General features: G+C 37.8%; 1 protein-coding gene across 1 annotated transcript in view; it reads left to right on the top strand.

Moving 5' to 3' along the window:
- SLC25A36 (solute carrier family 25 member 36) overlaps positions 1–21642 on the top strand; it is a 33250-nt gene that overhangs the window by 6594 nt on the left and 5014 nt on the right. Inside the window, exons 2-6 of the mRNA XM_040566754.1 lie at positions 2221–2391; positions 6748–6825; positions 10135–10235; positions 17813–17879; positions 21151–21440. Coding sequence (XP_040422688.1) covers positions 2221–2391; positions 6748–6825; positions 10135–10235; positions 17813–17879; positions 21151–21440 — 707 coding nt within the window. The remainder of the gene's footprint in view (positions 1–2220; positions 2392–6747; positions 6826–10134; positions 10236–17812; positions 17880–21150; positions 21441–21642) is intronic.

Here is a 21642-nt window from a genome sequence, read left to right on the forward strand (position 1 = left end):
CACACAAATATAAACCCTACCACGTGCTTTCGCTTGCTGTTGCCTGAAAACAAGTCCTCACGTAACCTGCCCGAAATCAAATGTGGAAAGATCTTAGTGGCAGCAGGCTCTGGGGGATCAGAAACAGAGGGGTTGCAAGAAAGGAAATAAACCCTGAAGCCGGCTGCCTGCATTGCCTGCACACACAATTACCAGGCAGCACTGGCTGCTATGGAATCGCAGGAAGCGCAGTAACTTGCTCTGTCTTGAAGACACACTTCAGACTGTAAAAGCTCTGTCAAGCTGTATCGAGGGCTGGCCTACCGGTGGCTCTCATACGGTATTGCATGTCATCAACCCTAATGTGTTAGGGGTTTCTACTGCTTGAAACACTGGCTAAAATATATGTTGCTCACCTAGTCGGAGTATTCCTACAACTCATATTTTAAAAATATATTTGTAGCTTAACATTAGGAGAGCAGGCAAGTGAAATGCTCGTTCAGAGATGCTTTAAAGATACTGCTCTAAAAGCTGTGTCAGTCTGTTACTGCATGTGTGCGGCATGCCAGGACCTGACTTCCATCCTCCTGTGAGAATGCACTTTTTCAGACTCACAAACTTAATTTCTTTCCTCAGACCTTGAAAGAGGGCAAACTTCAGTCTAACGTTGGAGTTAGGGGTGGGACAAGATGCCTTCGTGCTCTAGTAGTAGGCTCTCTCTAGGTTGCTAATTCAAACAGAGCGTTAAGGGAACATCATCAAACATAGTTCTTTGCAGCTGTTTGGTACTATCAGTTCAATTCATACAAACATTAGCCTTTTCGGATGTAATGCTGTACTAGCAACTGCCATTTCTGGTGTTGTTTGAAGCAGAAAAGAGCTGTACTTGACAGACTCTGAAAGTTCCTTTTCCATGAAAGCTTGCAGGAGTTCTTGAGTCCCAGCTATTACTGCTAATTTATACTGAACTCTCCTTTGCATTTAGGAAGACGTTGTTTAAAAAATACTGTTGAACAAATCTTGCAGCATTTAAAAGTTTGTTTCAACAAACTAGCTGATAGTTATCTTATTCTCAGTGCTTCTCAGGGTCAAACACCAGCTCTTGTTACTGCTTCAGAGGAGTGAATACTCAGGCCTTTGAGTTTAGTGCAAACGATATTTCTGTGATTGTTAGTGGATTTCAGACTGAGCTGTAACATAAATGATCACCCTAATTTAAATCTGTTTAAAAAACTAAACAGAAAACCAATGTGTGCGTACCGTGTCTTGGTCATAATTTTAAGATGTGTATTTGGCCAAGTCGAGAGAACACTGGTATGGGAAAAGGTTCAAGGGAAGCATTTCTTTTCGTAGCAGTGAAGACCAAGAATTTGGGGTTATCTTTGGAATCAAAATTTGTGGATTTGATTTTTTTTCCCTTAGAGGCTGATGTGGTCATAGTTAAACAGGAGTGTAGGTAATTATTAATTAGCCTATGAACAAGCACCAGAGAAGCCCTCTGAAGAAAGCTGCTAAAAGGCAGCGTGTTCCTCGCTGTATTCTGCTCGAGCAGAATGGGAATGACGCCACTGTTAGTGTAAGGCACGCACAGCTTCCCTTGGCTTTCTTACAGAAATGAGCGGCAGACTTCTGTCTTCCCAGATTCAGCTCTACAGTGTGCTGTTCTTGGAACCTAGTGTGCCTTGCTGTACGGGGCAGGACTCAGGAAGCGCTCAGAATCATTGCTGTCGTGGCACCACGTCCAAAAATACAAAGGGAGTTTGTTAATTTCAGTTGTATAAAATTGCCACATTACAGTTTTTAGCAGCTTTCCAAAGACTGATGCATGTAGCCTTGTGTGTGTGGTGCATAAATCTGTTCTACCCTTAAGGATTTTTGGCACCTCTGTTGTGGTCAGGAGCATGCTGAACATTCAAAAGAAGTTAAAATTTACCACAGGAAGTTAAACATTTGAGATGCTGAGCTAGTTTCCCGAGGTGATTTGAACAGCATGTGATGAAGACTGTGCACCTTCACTACTTTAGAAACTCTTTTTGTCTGTTCAAATTTTCACTACGCATTAAAGGATTAACAAACTGACTTAAGTGTGCTTGCTTTCAAGGGCAAGTAACCACAGTTATCACGCACATTCCAGTTATTTCTTCACATTTTGCAATTCAACTGTGTTCAGTATAACATTAATTATATATTATTCTTTTTTTTTTTCAGTTTAGAATGCGATGATCCTCTTTCTCTTTGCAGATGTGGGGGTACAGTTGGTGCAATTCTGACATGTCCACTGGAAGTTGTGAAAACACGGTTGCAATCCTCCTCTGTAACTCTATACATCTCCGAAGTCCATCTCAACACTGTGAATGGTCCCAGTGTCAATCGAGTAACTAGAGTTTCTCCTGGACCTCTCCATTGTTTGAAGTGAGTGTGCATGGGAGTAGGTTTTTGGTTGGGCTTTTGGGGAGGGGTGATGGACAAATCCATGTAAAAGATTCAGACTCTAATGTCTATTATGATGTTACTATGAGATGACTGCATATTTTGCTGTTTAACTGTTTCACATTCTATTTTTCCAAATATCTTTCATGTGTCAGTTTGCACCTTGAATTAGCCAGAACATACATACCCTGTAGGACTCACGGACCCAACCTATATCCTCAAAACTCACTGGGAGCAATGTACTGCTTAAAATCAGAATAGTTCATTCGGAAGAGACCTACAAAATCATCAGGCCCAACTCCCCGACCACTTCAGGGCCAACCAAAAGTTAAAGCATATTATTGAGGGTGTTATCTAAATGCCTTGTGAACACTGACAGGCATGGGCCATTAACCCCCTTGCTAGGAAGCCTTTTCCAGTGTTTGACCACTCTCACGATGAAGACATTTTTCTTAATGTCTGCAGAGCAGGGGCAAGATTCCCTTCACTCTGGGGGACTCCATCTTGCCAGTGAGGGGAAGGTAGCTTCAGCATTTGGGTATAGGAGGAAAATTTTCTTCCAGGAAGGATGTGCTGCTGCTTGTTGCATTAGGCAGACTTAGGTAAGACTCAGACAAGTGTAAAAAGCTACTGTTATCTATAATTAATCAGTGAGAAGTAGTTTGTAGGCAACCCCTTCTGGCAGTTGCAGTGTAGGATTTAAGGGTTTATCGGGTTAGAGTGTAGCATTTATTTAAATGGAGCTTGTACCCAAATAGCATGTTGGACAGAAGGTTTTTCTTAGTCTGGAAGTTTTGACTGAGAGTTTTTTGTTTGGTTGTTTTTTTTGCAGGTAAGTGTCTGATGGGTGAACATGTTGGGAACAAGTATGTGAGTGGGTAGGGTTCAGATTGTGACAAGGAGGGAGAGCTCCATCCAAAACACTGGCTTTTGCCTTACTAACTTTCTCATGGTGGAAGTTGAGCAATTCAGCTTCTTTTCTGAATGTTCTGGATTTTTTGCCTTCTATTTAGAAATGTGTCCAAATAAATTGCAGGTTGGTCAGATGTTTTTCATATGCTCCTCTGATAGAAGCCCTAAAAAGCCTAAAATAGGTTGGTTTTCTATCCGTCTTTGCAGGAAACAAATTCAGACTGAGGTAGAGGTAGTTCACGATGAACTTCATTGCTAGGGCTTGCTTTTTGTTTTTTTAAAAAAATTGCTACTTACACATGTTAATTCTTGATCCTTGGTATGAGAATATGTATCTGCTGCTCCTTTTGTTCTTTGCTTAGATGTGTTTTCTTCCTTGTAAGTATCAAATTACTGAAATGCCGAGTAACTTCTGTAGCTTTCAAGTTCTTTGAATACAACAAATACGAAAAAAAATCCCAGATGACATGGCAATGTGCTGTGTCCATAAAAACATGTAGGTGCAGAACATAATTATTTTAGGCCTCTGCTGCTTTAAGATACTAGGGATCTCAGTGGATTTAGTGGGGAACTCAATCTGGACTTCCTTCACTTATGCCTTTATCGATATTTGATATTTTCTGATTTGTAGATTTGGTTGTTTTTTCTCACACCAAATTCAGTGCAGTGTTCCAAGACTCATGAGTGAGCTTAAAGTACTCTGTCTAAAAGTGAGTTGAATTAGGCAAACGCTGTCAGAATTTCAGTTAGCTAACTGTTGTGGAGTCACTTCTGCATCCTTAGTGTCAACAGAGGTGACTTAAAAGACATCTGTGCCAGGAAACAAACTGAGAAGAGCTAGTGCAGGTGACTACATTCTCTGGCAACAGAAGCGAATTCCCTTATTCCTAAATATCTGTTGGGCATATCATGTTGGTGATGCCTCTTATATCTAACCTCGACTGAGTTTAAACCAGAGTCTTGATAATGGAAATCTGACCGACCTTGCAATGCGGACTTCCCCACATAACAGTGGCAGGTCAGTTGAGGCCATATGGAACATTTGTGCTGCTCTCCCAACTGTGGATTTGCATTCTCTGATTTCACTAAACAGTGCAGGCTCTGGGATCTGATCTTTAACGCAACAAGTTTGTGTCTTATTTTCAGAGTAGAATTTAACTCCTGCAGCTGATGTCTGGGAATGCAGAAGAGCATCGATAACCACAACCATTACAGTCCTTCCTGCCTGCTATTAAGGGAAATTCTGCTGTGACTTCTCTTGAATTCTTAGTTACTCCGGCAAGTCTTGGGACACTGTAGATCCAGAGGAAACAAAAAAGAGACTTTACTCATAAATTTCTCTGAGACACTGAGGCTCCTGCTGCTTTGTATGCATTCATATTTGTGCATACATACACATATTTGCAACACTTCGTATTGTGGTGTTAGGTGATGTTAAAGTAGTAGTGCTTTATGTGGGCACAGATCACATGTTAATTGGGTACAGCTTTGCTATGATCTGATGCTCTGAGCATGCTGAGCTTTATGGAATATGCTAAGATTATCTCAAACAGTTCTTTCCAAAAGTGTTAGAATTGCTTTTAGGATAACACACTTGTCTAAGTAATGAGGATTTCCAAAGTGTTTTTGAATACTCCAATTACTGCTGTGAAGCAACTTTACTCACTCAGTGGATTCATATTAATCGTTATGGATATGAAGCTATGACATTGCTGGACACGTTATATGCTGATTTTCCTAAACAGTCATGGTGACTATTTCACACTGATGCAACAGTTCACAACCACTACTTTATTTTTGATTACTGAGAACAAGCTTCGTAAACTTTTGTTTTGATTTGACAGCAAAACTGTGATAAAATAGACAATTTCAGCTGCTGGAAATCAGAATAGATTTGGAATCTCTTTCAGTGCTATGGATGACTTTCATCTGTTTGTTCTGATAGTAAATTGCAAACAAAATGGCCATTTATACAATGGTAGTTTGCTTTATTGAGTAATTGACTTGTCATTAACCTGCATGTCTCTTTGAAGAAGAAATATTTGTGTGTATTGGCCAGTGTTTCTAAATAAATAAGCACTGAGTTTTATGTTGCAACATCCAGTGAAGTAGTTAATTCATAACTTAAAATCTGGGCCTAACTCGATTGCTAGAGCAGTTTGCAGTGATAGGGATGCAGATAGTCCTTGTTTCTCCTCCTTCAGTCTCCCATATCCTGCTGTACTTTTTAGAATACTGTATCTGATTAGCATCTAGTTTGTTGGACAGATTGGCTTCACTGAAAATGGATATTAATGGGTATCCTCTTAATGTACCAAGATAATTTGTTGCATAATGGTGTTCAACCTGATCTCTTTAAAAACCGTAGTTTTGTGGGAAAGGTATTCCAAACACTGATATACTAGTAACGCCTCACTTGATGTCTCAATTGACTACTTGTTACCCCTCTGTTTCTCTGTAAGTCCCACAAAGATGGGAGGTCGCGCACCCCCTGCCACCTGAGCAGCCTTTCCGGAGCCGTGCTCAGAGTGGACGTCGTTCCCTGAGATCAGGGCAGTACCGTGACTTTTTGCATGGGCTACACTTCTTTCTCAGTTAGGCTCAAACTTTGTTGCAGCGAGTTACCTTACACGCGGAGGTGGGGATTGTCTTTTCAGGAATGAGTTAAAGAAAACCTACTTGTTGCATGGCCAGCAGCAGTGCTTGGCCAGGAGCACGCAGGCAGTGGTTCAGAACTGATAAGCGGTTGCGGATGGATGGATGGATGGAGGAGGGAATACCTCGTAGCCTCAAGGGAGGGCCACTTCTCACGTTGGGGGGGTTCCATTTCCTTGTATTTAAGCAGACATCTAAGTCAAAATAATCACTCTAACTTACAGAAAGAGTAAAGCTAAGAATGGTTTCTAGTGGAACACTTCATAGAGTATCTTATATACCCTGATTACCACCAATTTTCTTCCTAATCACTAGAAAAAAGATCTCAAAGACATTGTTTGAGCACTTCTTGCATAGAAGGAGCTGCATTGTGGTGTTGCAACTGACACGGATGCCTATAGCTTTGTGAAGCAGTGCCCAGTGTAAGAGGAAGCCCTGTGGGGGAATAGGGAGGGCAGGGCAAGGGGTAGGGGGCTGTAGAAGGCTCCTCGACACTGAAGCAGTTCACATACCACTAGAGGTCACGTGTATTGTAGTTTGAATCTTGCAGTGCAAAGGTAAATCTTTCAAAATCATGTGAATGACACAGCACGTTTTGAAACGTGCTGATTTAAATCATGTATAGGGTATCTTTTGTGGTCAACGCTGCATTGTCAAAGTTATTAATGAATGTATGCACAAAGATTAGAGCTTAAAATGATTTCGTAATGGTTGTTAGTACATTCCTTAATTTTGATGTGAATATTAATGTATGTCACTTTTGTTTTCTAGGATGATCTTGCAAAAAGAAGGTCCTCGTTCTCTGTTTAGAGGGCTGGGTCCTAATTTGGTAGGCGTTGCTCCTTCCAGGTAAATACAAACAGATGTTCAGTAAGTGAAATAATTTCAGTGAAATTTTGGTTGCTGTATATTTTTCAAGGGATTTAGGGTTTATTTCAAGTGTGTTATTGCATCTGTAGTGTAAATACTTAATAGTAAATATCCAGTAAATAGAAAAAAATTGTTTCTGGGTTAGCTTGTCTGAAATAGTGAGTCACTCGTGCTGCACAGCTCTAGTCCCACATCCCTGCACCAGCTACCTGACCATTTACTAACGCCTCTTTCTGAATGCTATGTGTTATTGAGCTTCTTCCAGTTAAGAAGGAAAATATTTAAGGAGTTGCACATGTAAACAGAGGTTTGTACCTTATGCACAGGTAGATTTAGCTTTCAGTTAATCCATCATCTTCAGGAAGCAGTTGTGTGACCAGCTTCAAAACACCAGGTCTTTCTCCCCTCCTGAATTCTGGTGAAGCACAGACCACAGGCCTACGGCAGTGGGAAGCCTGTTTCGAAAAAGAGCGAGAATGGGTAGGATGAGACACAGCTGTCACAGATGAAGCTGATCCAGCAGTGGGCTGGACTCCAAAAAGTAGTAGGGCAGTGTCAGAGAATGCAGCAAACCAGAATGTAAATCTGGTCCAATTGGTGGTGGTATTGTGGCTGTCAGTTGCTCTGCCTCAGCCTAAATGCTCTAGCTACTCCACTGCTGCTGTTAGCAGAGTGAGGTTTATTCAGACTTCAGTTATGCCCAAGTTTGAATTGATCCTTGCGTACTAGTATTAGCTGAAGTTCATTCCAAAAATAGAATACCTAAGGAAGAGTATGGAGGCAAAGATGTGTAAAACTAAGTATAACTACTTAGTCCTGATGAGGCTAGCTATCTTTTGGCCTATTTTTGTTCCTTTCTCTTCTGTTTTTAAGGGAAATGTCTTTTTGCAGCAGGAATATATATTCACAATGGTTTTATTCCTCCCCTGACTTAGTACACTGCTTCCCTTTATTTTTTGGTCTGAAGATATTATTCCTTTTTCCTCCACGCCCAGTTGGGGAATATTTTAACGATAGTGGTTCAAGGTTCTTGGATGCTTCTGGAAAATATTATTCAACTATGTTTTCTATTCAGCATTACTCTGTCTTCTACTTGAATCTGACAGATAAGGTGTTGCTATGTAGGTCCCCTGTATGAAGAGAAAAGAATAATTCAGCAATTGGAGTACTTTTATTTTAGCAGATTTTTTTGAAACATTAGGAATACTTGAGGTGTTTTCTGATCATTAACTTAGCATTGACATGTGGAGAATCTGAAATAATTCTAGTAGCTGTGTTCTTGACACCTGTGGGATATCAGCATATAATATGTCATCATTCTGAATATAATCCCATCAAAAAGGAAATGTGTAAGGAAAATCTAGGGTCATGTTCTCTTAATCTGCTGTTGGGAAATTAGCATTTGAAGACTTTGCCAAATGCAATACTACTTGTATTTCAAAACCAGGAACCACCAACAAAAAACATAGGTCATAGGTAAGGAATTATTTTCACATTTTCTAATCCAGATAGTTCCTAAACTGAAGAGTGCACTTCTGCTTGGTAGTCCAGTCTGATTCTAAATGTTCATTATGGATGCTTTCTCTGATTCCAACTGTTGCCATTGCTAGGAAGTTGTCTTCCTGTCCCTTTAATCTCTTCAGTTATGTTCTGTGTTCTCCTCCTATAATAAAGCAATGCATGATTGCAGTTTATATCTTTAGTACCTGCAGCTTTATTCACCCTGCACTAAAAGCATGCAGATGCACACCATGTGTGGACCACCGTCTTGTTCTGCCAGCTCTCACTTTATCCTTGTGCACAAAAAAAGCAATTTTTACATGTAATTTTTCAACCTATAAAGGCCCATTGATCTCTGCATCATCATTCAGGGAAAGTAAGTTCTTGGAACTTAGCACTTGTTTTTGTTTTTTTCCCTAAACATGCTAACTTTTCTTTTTCCTTTGTCAAGAGACTTAAAAGATGCATTGCAACAATCATTCTTAACTCATGATCATTCTTATGCACCACTGAATCCCATTTTGTAAGTGATTACCCTCAATGAAAAAATCCTCAATTGCAGAAAAAACCAAACCGACAACAACCCATCAATCAAACAGACTTTTCAGTAAATTTCTTTTCAGTAAATTTTGTTTAGTTTCCTTTCCCATCTTCCCTGACATAAAATAGTTAGTTTTTTTCCAGGGTTCATACTAAAAATGTCTACTTGCTGTAATGCCTTATAAATAAGCACATCTCCCTTGCCCTCTGGCACACAGTTTTCATCCTGTACTTCATTTCAATTTGGTACTAGCTAAGTGGATTTAACAGCAGGTGTTTGTTTAAATAAGCTGTAGAGAAGCACGTTTCATAACACGTCCAGTATACTTAACTGGGTTCAGATTCCATTTTAGAAATTACAGCCATTGAGCAAACACTTTATCATTTTTTATAATAAAGGAAAACATGTTTGTACAGCTAATGAGGTTAATGGTCTGTTCATGAAAACTTGGATTTTTTTTTTCCTTTTGTAGAGAGGTGTCTAAGTTGTTGAAAAAAAGAGTTACAAATTCAAAATGTAATTTTTTGGTGTACTTAAAATCAATGTTATGGCTCTAATGAATGAAAACAAGTATCTTCATAATATTGCATTGACATGCTAACTTTTTTGCCTAGCTTTGTCTTGATACCAGATTACAAACTTGAATGTAGTACAAGTTTAGAAATATTTTCTATGTAGTGTATTCAGGGGGGAAAAAAACATAAAGTGCCCATTCAAAATACAGAACTATAGAAAGAAAATGTGGTTCCCATCTTCACAGTTGCTGAAGCTTTTAAAATATAAATGTAGTTATAAATATTTAATTTTTTTTAAATAAACAATCCCTATGTATTTTCTGTTTCTCCTCACATTGTAATGTTGTTGAAAGGAGTTTATGCTGTTAGAACAAAGTCTGTTAAAGAAATACCAAACAATGTAACTTGAGTTCTCAGTTAACAGTGTTTTGCTTTCTGGGCTAAACTTCCTAGTGTCACAGAAACTGTTGCTGTATTTATAATTATATATTCTTCCCCTCGCTGAGTGTTAACTGGAGCTGTTGTGTAAGAAATAACACTGTAAAGTGTGCTCATTTTCTTCATTTCTAAAACAGTCCCAATGCTTTGCAGGAATTATACCTTGAGTGTTTTTTTTACTTAAGGAATAAGACTTGAAAGAAGATAGTCTTGACTTCATGAAGTTAGTGGCACTGCTAGTAAGGGCATCAACGCATAAAACATAGCATAACTCAGATCTTGTTCTAATTTTAGAGCGATATATTTTGCTGCTTACTCAAACTGCAAGGAAAAGTTGAACAATATTTTCAATCCAGATTCTACCCAGGTACACATGATTTCAGCTGGTGTGGCAGGTAAGGATCTGTAGCTTTTTAGCTTCTTCATTCTAAATCTTGCTGACAAATGAGAGGTGGCAGTAAATGTGGAAAAAATAAAACAAAGTGTTCAGTGGTTGAATGATTTCTTTCTGCAATGGTTACCTTTTTTGGCCTCTGGTTAAACAAGCCACCTGGAGACTGTGTGCATGAAACTTTGCACTTGGTGTTAATTAAAGTCTGTAACTGTGTGTGAATAGCATTTTCCAGGAAAACTTGCATGCCTGCTTCCTCAATTCTAAATTTGTGAAATGAAAAAGGAGTGCTTTAAACACAGTAACTATCTGCTCTGCAAGCTATAAACAACACAGTGTGCACTGAACTCTGGCTAAATAGTTTTGTATCTATTTTTTTACCCTCACTTTTTCTGTTACAGCTTTGTATGTCTGACTTGTTTTTGCCTTTCTGAGATATACCTGCAGATATTTGTGTAACTGAGTAACAGCCCCCTCCTTCCCCCCCCCCCCCCCAAATCATTTGCTCACACTGGTCTACATGAAGTTTGCTCAACCACTCAAGTGCCATAGAAGAGCAGATTTCCATCATATTCATATATTTTCAAGTCTGGAAATGAATTCCTACTTTAATCTGCAGCGTAACTTCGTTATATTTCAGCAATTGCCACTGTTTGTTGCTTGATTTGTGTGTTCTGTGCTTTGGGATTGTTAACAAGGGGAGTTAAAGGCAACTGAGCTGGTTTCTGATAAAGGACTTGTCCCGGGAAAACCAAAACGAGCTGCCAACAGTTTGTTGCCTGTCTTTACTACATAGAAACAAGTCTTTTAAAGTTTTAATTTTTTCGGTATAGGCCATAGATGTTTCACAGATGAATTCTGACATTATGATAGCCTCTTGAACATTATAATTCATATCAAATTTTGCAATCAATTTAGAATGGACTGTCAAAGGTGATGTCAGAAAGATGAGTAGGGTAACTTTTCTGTTGAATACTTGCTAATAATCTGGTCCAAAGAAATTGTTATACAGCATAGTAAATTTAAGTGACATTAGCTTTTTAGTTAAATAACACACTAATGTTTATCTCCATCACATGAGAAATGTGATGGCTGTATTTAACCTTCCGACTTACAGGCATAAGGACAGCTATTTTATCTTAAATGGGCAAATTAGGGTGCTCAAAGAAACAGTATTTTTATCACCTGTCAGTGTGTGTTCTGTTTGTAGGTGAGCAGCACAGGGAATGAGCTGGAAGGGGTTTCATGGAAAGTTCATCCTAATCAGCTAATCTCTTCAGAAACCCTAATTATATAATTCATTTTTTTTGTCTTCAGCTGTTTGTCAGTAGGAGAAAACATAAAAGTGAAATTTGGGGGGGAGGGGGAATATATGGGCAATAGGGAAAAAAATTAAGTGTATCCTCAGTTGAAGACAAATCGTATAACTTGTGCGTTGCTGCAGACAAATGAAGTTTCAGAGTGTTCCTTATTTTTTAAGTTACTGTCCTGATTCCATCATAAAAATAACTTTTATGGAGATATGATGTAGTGGCTTTTCCCAAGCACTTGCAGATGCAGACTGTAGCTTGTCCAGGAGTTCTGTATCTGCTTAGTGACTTGCTTCCCTTTCAGAAGGTTGGTATTACGCAATTGCGCTCACAACTTCTGGAGACTGGGGTAAATCTATTTTACCTTAACTGCTGTTTGCCTTTTTTACATTTCTATACCAGCTTTCATATTGAACGCTTCTGTGACTGTTACTTTTCTCACACTTACCTAGTTCTGCAGTTGTATTGCTAAACCATGTAGCTGATGAAACTGAGGGCACAGTGTAGTTTCACATTACGGGTCATGGATTTTTATTTTGTTTGTTTGCTTTTTTGTGACCAGCTTGGCACTGTATATTCCAGGCATTCTCTGGAAGACCTGTAGAAGAAGGTTCCTTGACAAACAATTTCTTGATATTCAGCACTGGCAGTATTCTGATATACATGGACTGTAGTTAACAGTGCTTTCTTGGGAAGATGCTAACCATATTTTTGCAATTCTAATGTATTTCAGAAAATGCACTTAAAGCAGCCATTAAGTTTTACCTGCAAGGTTTGTATTGCTCTGTGATGCAAAACATCTCAAGGAAATGGCAAAAGAACAGGGGCAAGATGAAATGGGAATTCTTAATTGGTTGACTTAAACAGGTTAACACAAGATCACCATAACATGTTTTGGATATCAAGATTTCAAAATTGGCAAGGTGCATAAACTTGCAACAACTAGCAAAAATAATCAGTATTGGTTTTTTCTTTTGCAGCTGCCATGGGTTTCAGTAAGGAATTGAGTACCTGAGTGTTAAATAAGGGATTTTTTTGTTGTTGTTTGGATAGACCTTCCTCTCACATAAAGGCTTCTGATACCTAATGAGCATGAGATGATGTTTGCATTTATGAAGTTTTTTGTGTAGGTTGCAAAATAGTGATGCAAAAATGTAATTAAAAAAAAAAAAAGCACTAAGTTATCCGTGGCTTTATCTCATGAATATATGAAAGTACTCTAAATAGTGAACTTCAGACAACTTTAAATACTGTTTACGTGTATCATAGGTTAATACATAAGTATCCCAGGCTAGACTGATGCTATATTAGATAAGGATTTATTTATGCACATGGCATTTTTGGGTGCAAGAAGCTGAGGTATGGTATTTTAAGCCTTTTTGGTTTTTAGGCCTGATTCTTCCTTCTCAAGATAAAACATACATTTTTAGTTTTATTAACACTTCTTTAGTAAGTTTGTTTTATCCGAAGGAGGACAAATTATGCTACATATTAATAAACTGATGCCTTATGCAATTAGAAATTGTGTTCCTTTTGCTGTGTGCTAGCTTCCAGCATATAATTCACATCACCATAATTCCTAAAATACCTATATATCCCCATGAAGGAATACTCAGCAATCCTTTTTGCTTACCACCTGGTTTATCACACGATTCTTGCACGCTTGCACAGTGAATAGATTCAAAGCATACTACAAGAATGAGTGTTTGCTTGTGTGAAGATGGTTTCTCTGTACATTCCAAACTTAGGCTAAATTCTCAGATTCACTGCAAACTCTGCCTTCTCATTGTACCTACTCAACCTCTCTTACCACAACAGAGAATAAAAACTTACGTAGGGAACTGAATGAGATGGTGATTTCCTGTTTGGCTTTCTGAATTGCCTTTTTAGTGATTTATAGTATCATTCGGACAATGCAGATGCAAATCTGCTGCAAAACTACTTTGCCTAGTATACTGTTGCTGCTGGTTTTGGAACTCTACTGTCAAACCAACCCAAGTGTAGCTTTTTTTTTTTTTTTTTAATTTGGGACCACTTTATTACCTATAAAGGTAACATACTTTTTGTAGCCTTTTAGCATATACACAGTTACTTAAATACCAAGTAGAATGCACATTTAATTCATTGATTATTGACATTAGAAAGCTTGATTTCATAAGGCATCTATTTTTTTTCAGTCCTAAGATGACTTTACTTTTTTTTAAAGATATTTGGGAGGGAGTGGGAAAGGAGGAGGGCTCACTTGTAAATCTCATATATGGGTAAGTATTTGGAGATGTAAAATTGAACTGCTGCAAATGAGCAGAAATTTCAGTACTCAGTGCATTTTACACAACTATTTTAATATCTGTGGCCTGTTCTGATTATTTTTCTTGCTTTTTTCCTAAACTTTTACCTGAAAAAAGTTAGATCTCACAATAACTAATTCACAAATCCTTCCAATGGGATTCGATTTGTACACATGTGTCTGATGAGGTCACTGCTTGTTGTTATGATACAGAAAAGCCTGTGTCTATTTTAGGCATTTACTGTACATTTCTCCCGTGAAAAGAGTGAGATCGTGTCATCTCATGCTCCCCATCCGCAGGTCACTTCCTGCAGAAATATGGACTAACTTAAACCTCGTGAGTACTGAACTGGGCGTCTCTTGCAGCCTCTAGTGTAAGAACCACACATTGGGTTTGTAATATCTATTAAATAAACAAAATAAGGGGAATTCACTTTCATTATCTTGAGTTCACATTATGTGCATTGTGCAAAGACATCACGTCTCCTGAACTCTGTTAAGAGTTAACTTTGTCTATGCAGTTCAGGGAAAGGTGGAAAATACCTTTCACTGATGGCTGCTACTTTTACTTAGCTCTGTTGGCTAATTCCAAGTCCCTTGCTGAGTTAAACAAGTTTTTTTTTGTTGTTTTTTTTTTTTTGTCCCAGAGCTGCCTTTAAAATGTTGCAGCTGATATTCTTTGTTGTCACGTTATTTCAAATACCTCTTTTTTCTTTTTCTTTTTATTTGTTTTTAATATGTATATAATCTCCTTTCTGTCTCTTTCTCTTTTCTCTTTTGGTTTGTTTTTATTTTACCACTTCGGATTTCCAATTCAGCATTCCATATTCACACGCGTCTATCAATTACATTGGCTTACAGATCAAAAAAAAAACTTGACTTCTGAAATATGATGCATAATAGGAATACCTGGGATCTTACCTGTCATTAGCTCATATAGCTCAAAAAGTAGATTGCGATATCTTCTGTCTGAAGTTTGGATATAATTTCATAGAACAAACTAAAACGTGGACAATACAGGAATTTCTTGTATTGCCAGATTGATCTTAAAATTAATCTGGAACCTTAATCTCTTGAGGATACAACACTTTGATAAGCATTGTAAAGCATTATGAAGTTTAGTTTTAAGACTTCAAAAAAAAAAAAGAATAAAGGAGGAATAAAAAGGAAACGATTGATAGAGCTTAATAGTTGTTGAAAGCCTTCCACCTTTGTTTTAACTAGTACTTTTGCTATAGACTTACTGTATTTAAAAAGAAAAGCTTATCTTATCAAAGATCCCCAAATTACGGATATTTCTTGTTTTGGAGCCTCTTCCTTGAGGACAGCATCACTCAACTCTTTATTTTTCTTCTTGCACTGGCTATTTACTACATTACCTATAAGAATTGAGCTGTAGTCGTTTCATCTTGAAACCTGAATTATTGAAGGCTCTTTGATTTGAAAGCTTTGATACAAACTGTCGTGCTACTAAGGCTTATGGCAGCCCTGGGGGGAAGAATGCCTGTTGCTAAGTGTCTGTCTGAGCCTACTGTTAGGAGTGCTATGCTTAAATAATGCTTAGAGCAACCTAGGGAGAGGAAGTTTGGACAGAATAGGCCAACCTGTGCCAACCACTGTTCGCTGGCAGTTTCCAATATACTCTTCTCAGAAGTATCAGGCTGCTGCTGTGGGCAAATGTTGCCTCTTGGACAATGCCTCTGATTTCACCTCTGTTTCCTATTACGGATTTAGCATCTTCAGAGACCAGTTCTCCGACTTGGATAGGAAAGAGAAAGGGCCCAGCAGATAATGCTGCTGAGTACAGGCTAGCAGTAAGAAAATTTCAGAGCATGTAACTCTAGATAAATAGGAAGCAAAAACATTTTGATCTTGTTTGACTCATTAAACCCTCTCTAAGAGCTAGGAGGCACTTTAGAACCGATCTTGTCTTTTTTGAGAGAAGCCTTTTCTGGAATACGTGTGTTTGTAGGGGAACTGAGATATTTTTTTGCCACCTTATTTCAAAGCCTTTGTTTCAATCATGTTCATTTCTAGTGCCTTTCATGCACTGTAGATGTGGAAAGATTCTGATTTTAAGGTAAGAAAATTAAAGCTTTGCTAGTGCTAGTATAGAAGAATATAAAGTGTACAAGTTCAATTTAGTTCAGTGGAATTCCTATACCATAAAGTGTTAGGTCAGAAGGGCTTAGGCTAGTTGAATTGCAGAACCTTTTTTGCAGATATGTTTTAAAAACATCCAGTGCCTTGTTAAGGCAGAGTAGGTCCCTGATGCTTTGAGTTTTTTACATAATAATTTGACTGTGAAATGCAGGTATAAAAACACGTTTGGCTTGTTAGGATTTCACTCCATTGTATGAAGAGCTATTTATTTACCTAGACATAGAAAAAATAAGTAGTGTATCAAAAAGCAACCCCAAACCTTTATGATCTACCCAATGAGTTCACAGGAAGTTTTTTTAGTTAAAAGGTTTGAGTCAGTTTAAAAATCTATTTAATCAAAAGATTAAACTGAAATCCCTAAGGTGTTCTTGCTATTTTGGCACAGAAGTATAGCTAAATCCTAGTACCTGCTAAACCTCAGTTTGTCTGGAGAACCGTAACTGAAAGTAACTGAAAATCCTAATGACCTATTTAAGACTTGGGGGTGGGGAGGGCAGAACAAACCTTAAAACAGTTAAGATCCCCTGGCATTTCTCAGAGTATTGCAGTCATTTGTGTGCAATGTAAACATAGATTATGATTAAACAGAAGTAACTGGTACGCAAGCAGTTCTGCTAAATATATATATTTATGTAAGCTGTTAATGATCTCCATAAACAAGCTTATCAATAGCCTGTTCGTTGTATAAGTATTGTGCACCAGATATGCACTGAACGAGATAAGTCCTCGTTGCTTTCCTGCAAGTCCCATCCCTTCCCTCGCAGGAGGGCAGCATGTCTCTGTAGTGATATACCAGTGATGTGTGTCACTTAGATAGCAAGTGTCTAAATTTATCATCTTTTGCCTGGCCATGTTCCAGCTCTTCCCTTTTCCTTTCCTCTCCTGCAGACATGTCACCTCATTAATGGTGCACGTGTGGTATTATGACTTGAGATGTTTTTTTATTTTGATTTTTTTCAGAGCTGCCTTTCACTCTGCTCTTTTTCTCTCCACGGTTGTGCAGAAGTAAGAATGATTCTTACTTCTTTTCTTTCTTTCTTCCTTTTTTTTTTAATTTGTTTCCTTCTTCCTTTTCTTTCTCTTCAGTGGACTGAAAATCAAAGCTTTAACCCATAGTCCTGATGCAAGCCTGAATAGTTGCTGTCTGTCTGGATAGTTAGAAGTCATACTATTTACTATAACAATTTAAACACTCATACGCTTGTAAAAGTATTCCTGGGCCAACCAACAATCTCTGCTTTGAATACTAAGTAAAATATTAGCTGTTAAATTTAACTGCTCTTTCTAGTTCAGTGTTAAAGGTCTCTTAACTGACAGTAACACATGCCTTTTAACTGCACCAAAAGTAGTATTTATTCAGTTTGCATGCTTTTAAACTCGGATTGTATTTCAGGTAGAAAATTAAACTGACACAATGGTTTGTTATGTCAAATTGCTGTAGCTGTATCTGCAACCTGTTCATACTGAAATATTTTCCAAATTGATTAGCTAATATTAGTCTAGCTAGCTTTGTTTATCTGTGCTGTCAAAAAAAAAGGGTTGGTATGATTATATAGATAGAAGTATACATAATTGGGCTTATTTTATATATGGGGAATCTCTTGCTAAGAGTAAACTTAAAATCTTAATGTGAAATTAAAAAAGCTAGATGATTATTAGCTGTATGGGTGCATAAAATGTCAGTAAATGCTACAATGGGTACTTTCTAAAAATCAGTATAGTCCGAGTTTTTGCATCTTACCTTTCTGAGTGTGTTTCAAACTTAGCTGCAGTTGCCTTTGTGATACTATCACATCTAACTTTTTCTTTTTTAAATATTAGGTTTTACTGCAATCACAACAACCAATCCCATTTGGCTAGTAAAGACACGATTACAGCTTGATGCAAGGTAAGAATCTACTGGTGACAAATGGAAATCTCCCTGCTGTTAGATTTAAACTTCGCGTAAGTGTTCTGAACCAAAGTATCTGGATTGACTCTTTCAATATCCAAAACTTTGAATTAGGAAGTTGTTGCTGATCTATCTACAAGTTACACTTGTCGTTATAATCGTTTTTCTTTATTAACCTCTCTGTTCTAAGGCATGCTTGAGGCACTGTAGTACACTGGCCAACAAATTTGGAATGAATTACAGGGTTAACAGTCTTATATTCTACCAACATGTGCTTACATTTCCCTTCAGTAATGCAGTCTTCTTGTTGTTAGTTTATGAGCTAAAAGTTCCTGAAATAAGAATTTAAGTGTTTTAAGTCAGGATTTAAGTATTTTAGTGAAAGTTTAGTAAAATGACAGAATCCCCTTCTGCTCTTAGATTTTCACGTATAGTGAGCTCTAGTCTATAAAAAGCAGAAGCCTGCTTTCATTGATCCAGACATGGCAATTGCCCTAATATCAATAGAAGTTGTCTGAATTTATTACAAAAATTGATTACACGAAGTGTTTTATTAGTACAGTACTTGTAATGAAGTAGAACCTTATGCAAATGGAAAGGAAGACCAACCTCTGTTGTCATCTATTTAAAACAAGGGAGAGACTGATGAGATGCAAATGTCTAAATACAACCGTCCTGTTCATTTTATAGACGTTCTGTAAAAGAGTGCAATATCCAATTCTTTTTTCAGCCATACTAAATCCATTAATGAACCACAAAACTTTTTGGCTTATCTGTTTCTGGTTGTAAAGTGTGAAAACATCGCTTCAGAAAATAACATTGCTCTGTGATAATTTTTCAAAGGAAAAACAAAACCAAAACAACCTACCAAACTGACATTGTCAGTTCTGAGTGACATTGTCAAATGAGATCCATTTCTGGGGAAGAATCATAACTTTCAAACGTAGGCAACATATACGTTTGTTTAAGAGTTTACTAAGAATAATTAATAGAATTAAAAAACTACCAGCACAGTGAAATAAACTTAATTCCCTCCTTAAAAAACAAAGAAACAAAACCAAAAAGCCTCTGAAGGTTGCTGGGGCAGAATGTACTAATTAATGTAAAGAGGGTTGAAATACACCAACCCTAAGCCCTAATAAATGGTTTAAAACTATAACCTTGATTGTTCTTTTAAAGTGCTTCTGCTATAGTCTCTGTCAGCATACTGTGTGATAGCATTTGTTTTGGGGGATAGTTGTCTGTGACAAGTGGTAATTTCTGATCTACTTGTAACAACCTTAGATGTGCAGATCTTGTAACTATTAGTGCAGTGGTGTTCTCCTGAATCTTAGTCATGACAATGTGTATCCTAAGGAGTATCTGGGCATCAAAATGTCATTAAAACAAAATAGCTTATTGTGAGCTCTTCTTACTGTAGAGCCTGCAGTTCAAACCTTAGCATGTTTTTGTATTGCTTTCAAACTAAACTAGTGCACGTTATTTCTGTATATTCTGTATATTTCTGTATTTCTGGAGCTTCCTTCCAGAAGAAGGAAATCTATCTTTAAGTGTAGAACACTGCAGTTGTATGGACTAATCTAACACACACTGCGTTTTCAGCTCTTTTAATTCAGTTTTTAGAGGCATAAAACACTTGGCCTGTATGATTGTTTAAAGGTTGGACTAGATGATCTTGGAGGTCTTTTCCAACCTGACTGATTCTATGATTATACTCACCTGGTCTTGTTTATGCTGAGGTTCTCTTTAAAACTCCCACTGGTCCCAGTAAAAATGGGGAGAAGGCATGTTTTGTTTCCAGAGTGAAATTGTTTTAGGCTTTGAGGCAATGCTAGGGCTCTTACACATCAGAACAATTTCTTGCAGCGGTCCTGTAAGAAAGGTAAGACAGGTTTACCTGTCCAGGTGTACAGGAGACATACAGATTGGGCTGCTCTTGGAGTTGCAGCTTCTAAGTCCAGCTGTTCCTCTGGCTAATTGTTCTTCATCTCTGTTCTCCTGTCCCACCAGCAGCACTGCCCACCGCTCCACAGCATCTGCCACCTAGCTCAGTCTAGTTCTGATTCACAGCTATGTGTACCACTTAAAATAGTGCCTGGTACCTTGCTTCAGTGTTTGGTACTGCAGATTCAAGCCATCAGGATTGAAATTCTGCCATCTAGTGATGCCTTATTCTACTTGCAAACTGTCTGTCTTGATTTGACAGTATGCATATGATTTATCATAACTTCTTAAAAGCTTATTTGCTGTTTTAATCTGTGCAATTTGCTCACTCAGGAGACCTCTGCTGGCAGAATCCATATGTTTCAAGTGCCTATGCTCCCTGCTGCAATGAAGTATATTTTATGTAGTGTCATAAGGGTCATGCATAGTTGTGTACAGTGTGTTAAATCTTTCAGTATGCAGAACTCAATTCAGTAAGTAAGCTAAAAATGGGAATTAGATTTTCTTTACCCAAATATTTGTTGATAATGTCTAATGTAATTTGGCTTGGGTTTTTGATGTTCGTTCTGACATCAGAAAATAAATAGCAAGAGGCTGAGGACAAGTATTTTGATGTCCTTCAAGTCCAGTGTGCATATTGCAAAGTCTAGTCAGCATATGCCTTGACATCAGCTGTGGCTTGGTTGAATCAAATAAAAGCTGCCTATGTTGTGTTGGTTGGCATGCCCTCTTCAGATGTCCCAGCTATTTGCTGATACCTCTGATGCTCTGAGGCCTGCTGGAACCCTAGCTCCTGTCTATTCCTTTCATGTTTATGTGCCTCTCACCCAATTCATCCTAAAGGTTGTACTGCAAGACAGGCACTTCTAAAATGGGATGGGTAATTGCTATAGGAGCTGTTCATTTGAGGCAGAATTTAGGGGAGAATGCACTCATTATGCAGAAGAAAATTGTATTTTTTTTTTTTCCACAAGCCCTTAACTTATACAGTTTGCTTGGGAGTCTGTTTTTAGGCAATTTAGTCCTTTGTTCCATAAGACACTGGGAGGCCTACAGCTGGTTGATTTGTCTCTATAATATTTTTCTTTAATCATACTATAAAAAGTTTGGCTTGGAATCAATGTAGTACTTTACTTGTGTTCAGTGCTGAAGGTATTTAGGACATTGACTTCCAAATTCTGTGTTCCTGTAAGTATTTGAATTGGGGACCCTTAGCATCAGTGTGAAATGTTTCTTAAGTCCTCTTGTCACTCAAGAAAAACTGCTTAATTATTTTCTAATCTCAACTTGCACTATCATGATATCTGTCTTGTTTTCTTCTTAGGAATCGTGGAGAAAAACGAATGAGTGCACTTGAATGTGTCCGAAAAGTTTATCGATCAGATGGTATTAAAGGCTTTTACAGAGGAATGTCAGCATCCTATGCAGGCATATCTGAGACTGTAATTCATTTTGTTATTTATGAGAGTATTAAGAGAAAACTACTGGAGTATAAGACTGCTTCTGCCATGGACAATGAGGATGAATCGGCAAAAGAAGCTTCGGACTTTGTTGGAATGATGATGGCTGCTGCCACTTCCAAAACTTGTGCAACATCAATAGCATATCCGCATGGTAAGTGGGGCTTGTGAAGCTGAGATCCTGAATCAACGTGATCAAATGGAGTTTTTCCAGTGATTTGTAGCAGACTTTGGCTTGCTTGCTCAATAACTGTTTCTTTATCTAATGCTTTTCACATTCAGCTACTCAAAATGAGTATAGTATTCAGAAATGAAAATATTTTAAAATGGGTATCTATCATGGCTATTTTTTTTGT

The sequence above is a fragment of the Cygnus olor genome, chromosome 9 (assembly GCF_009769625.2).
Source record: "Cygnus olor isolate bCygOlo1 chromosome 9, bCygOlo1.pri.v2, whole genome shotgun sequence".
NCBI classification, from domain to species: domain Eukaryota; kingdom Metazoa; phylum Chordata; class Aves; order Anseriformes; family Anatidae; genus Cygnus; species Cygnus olor.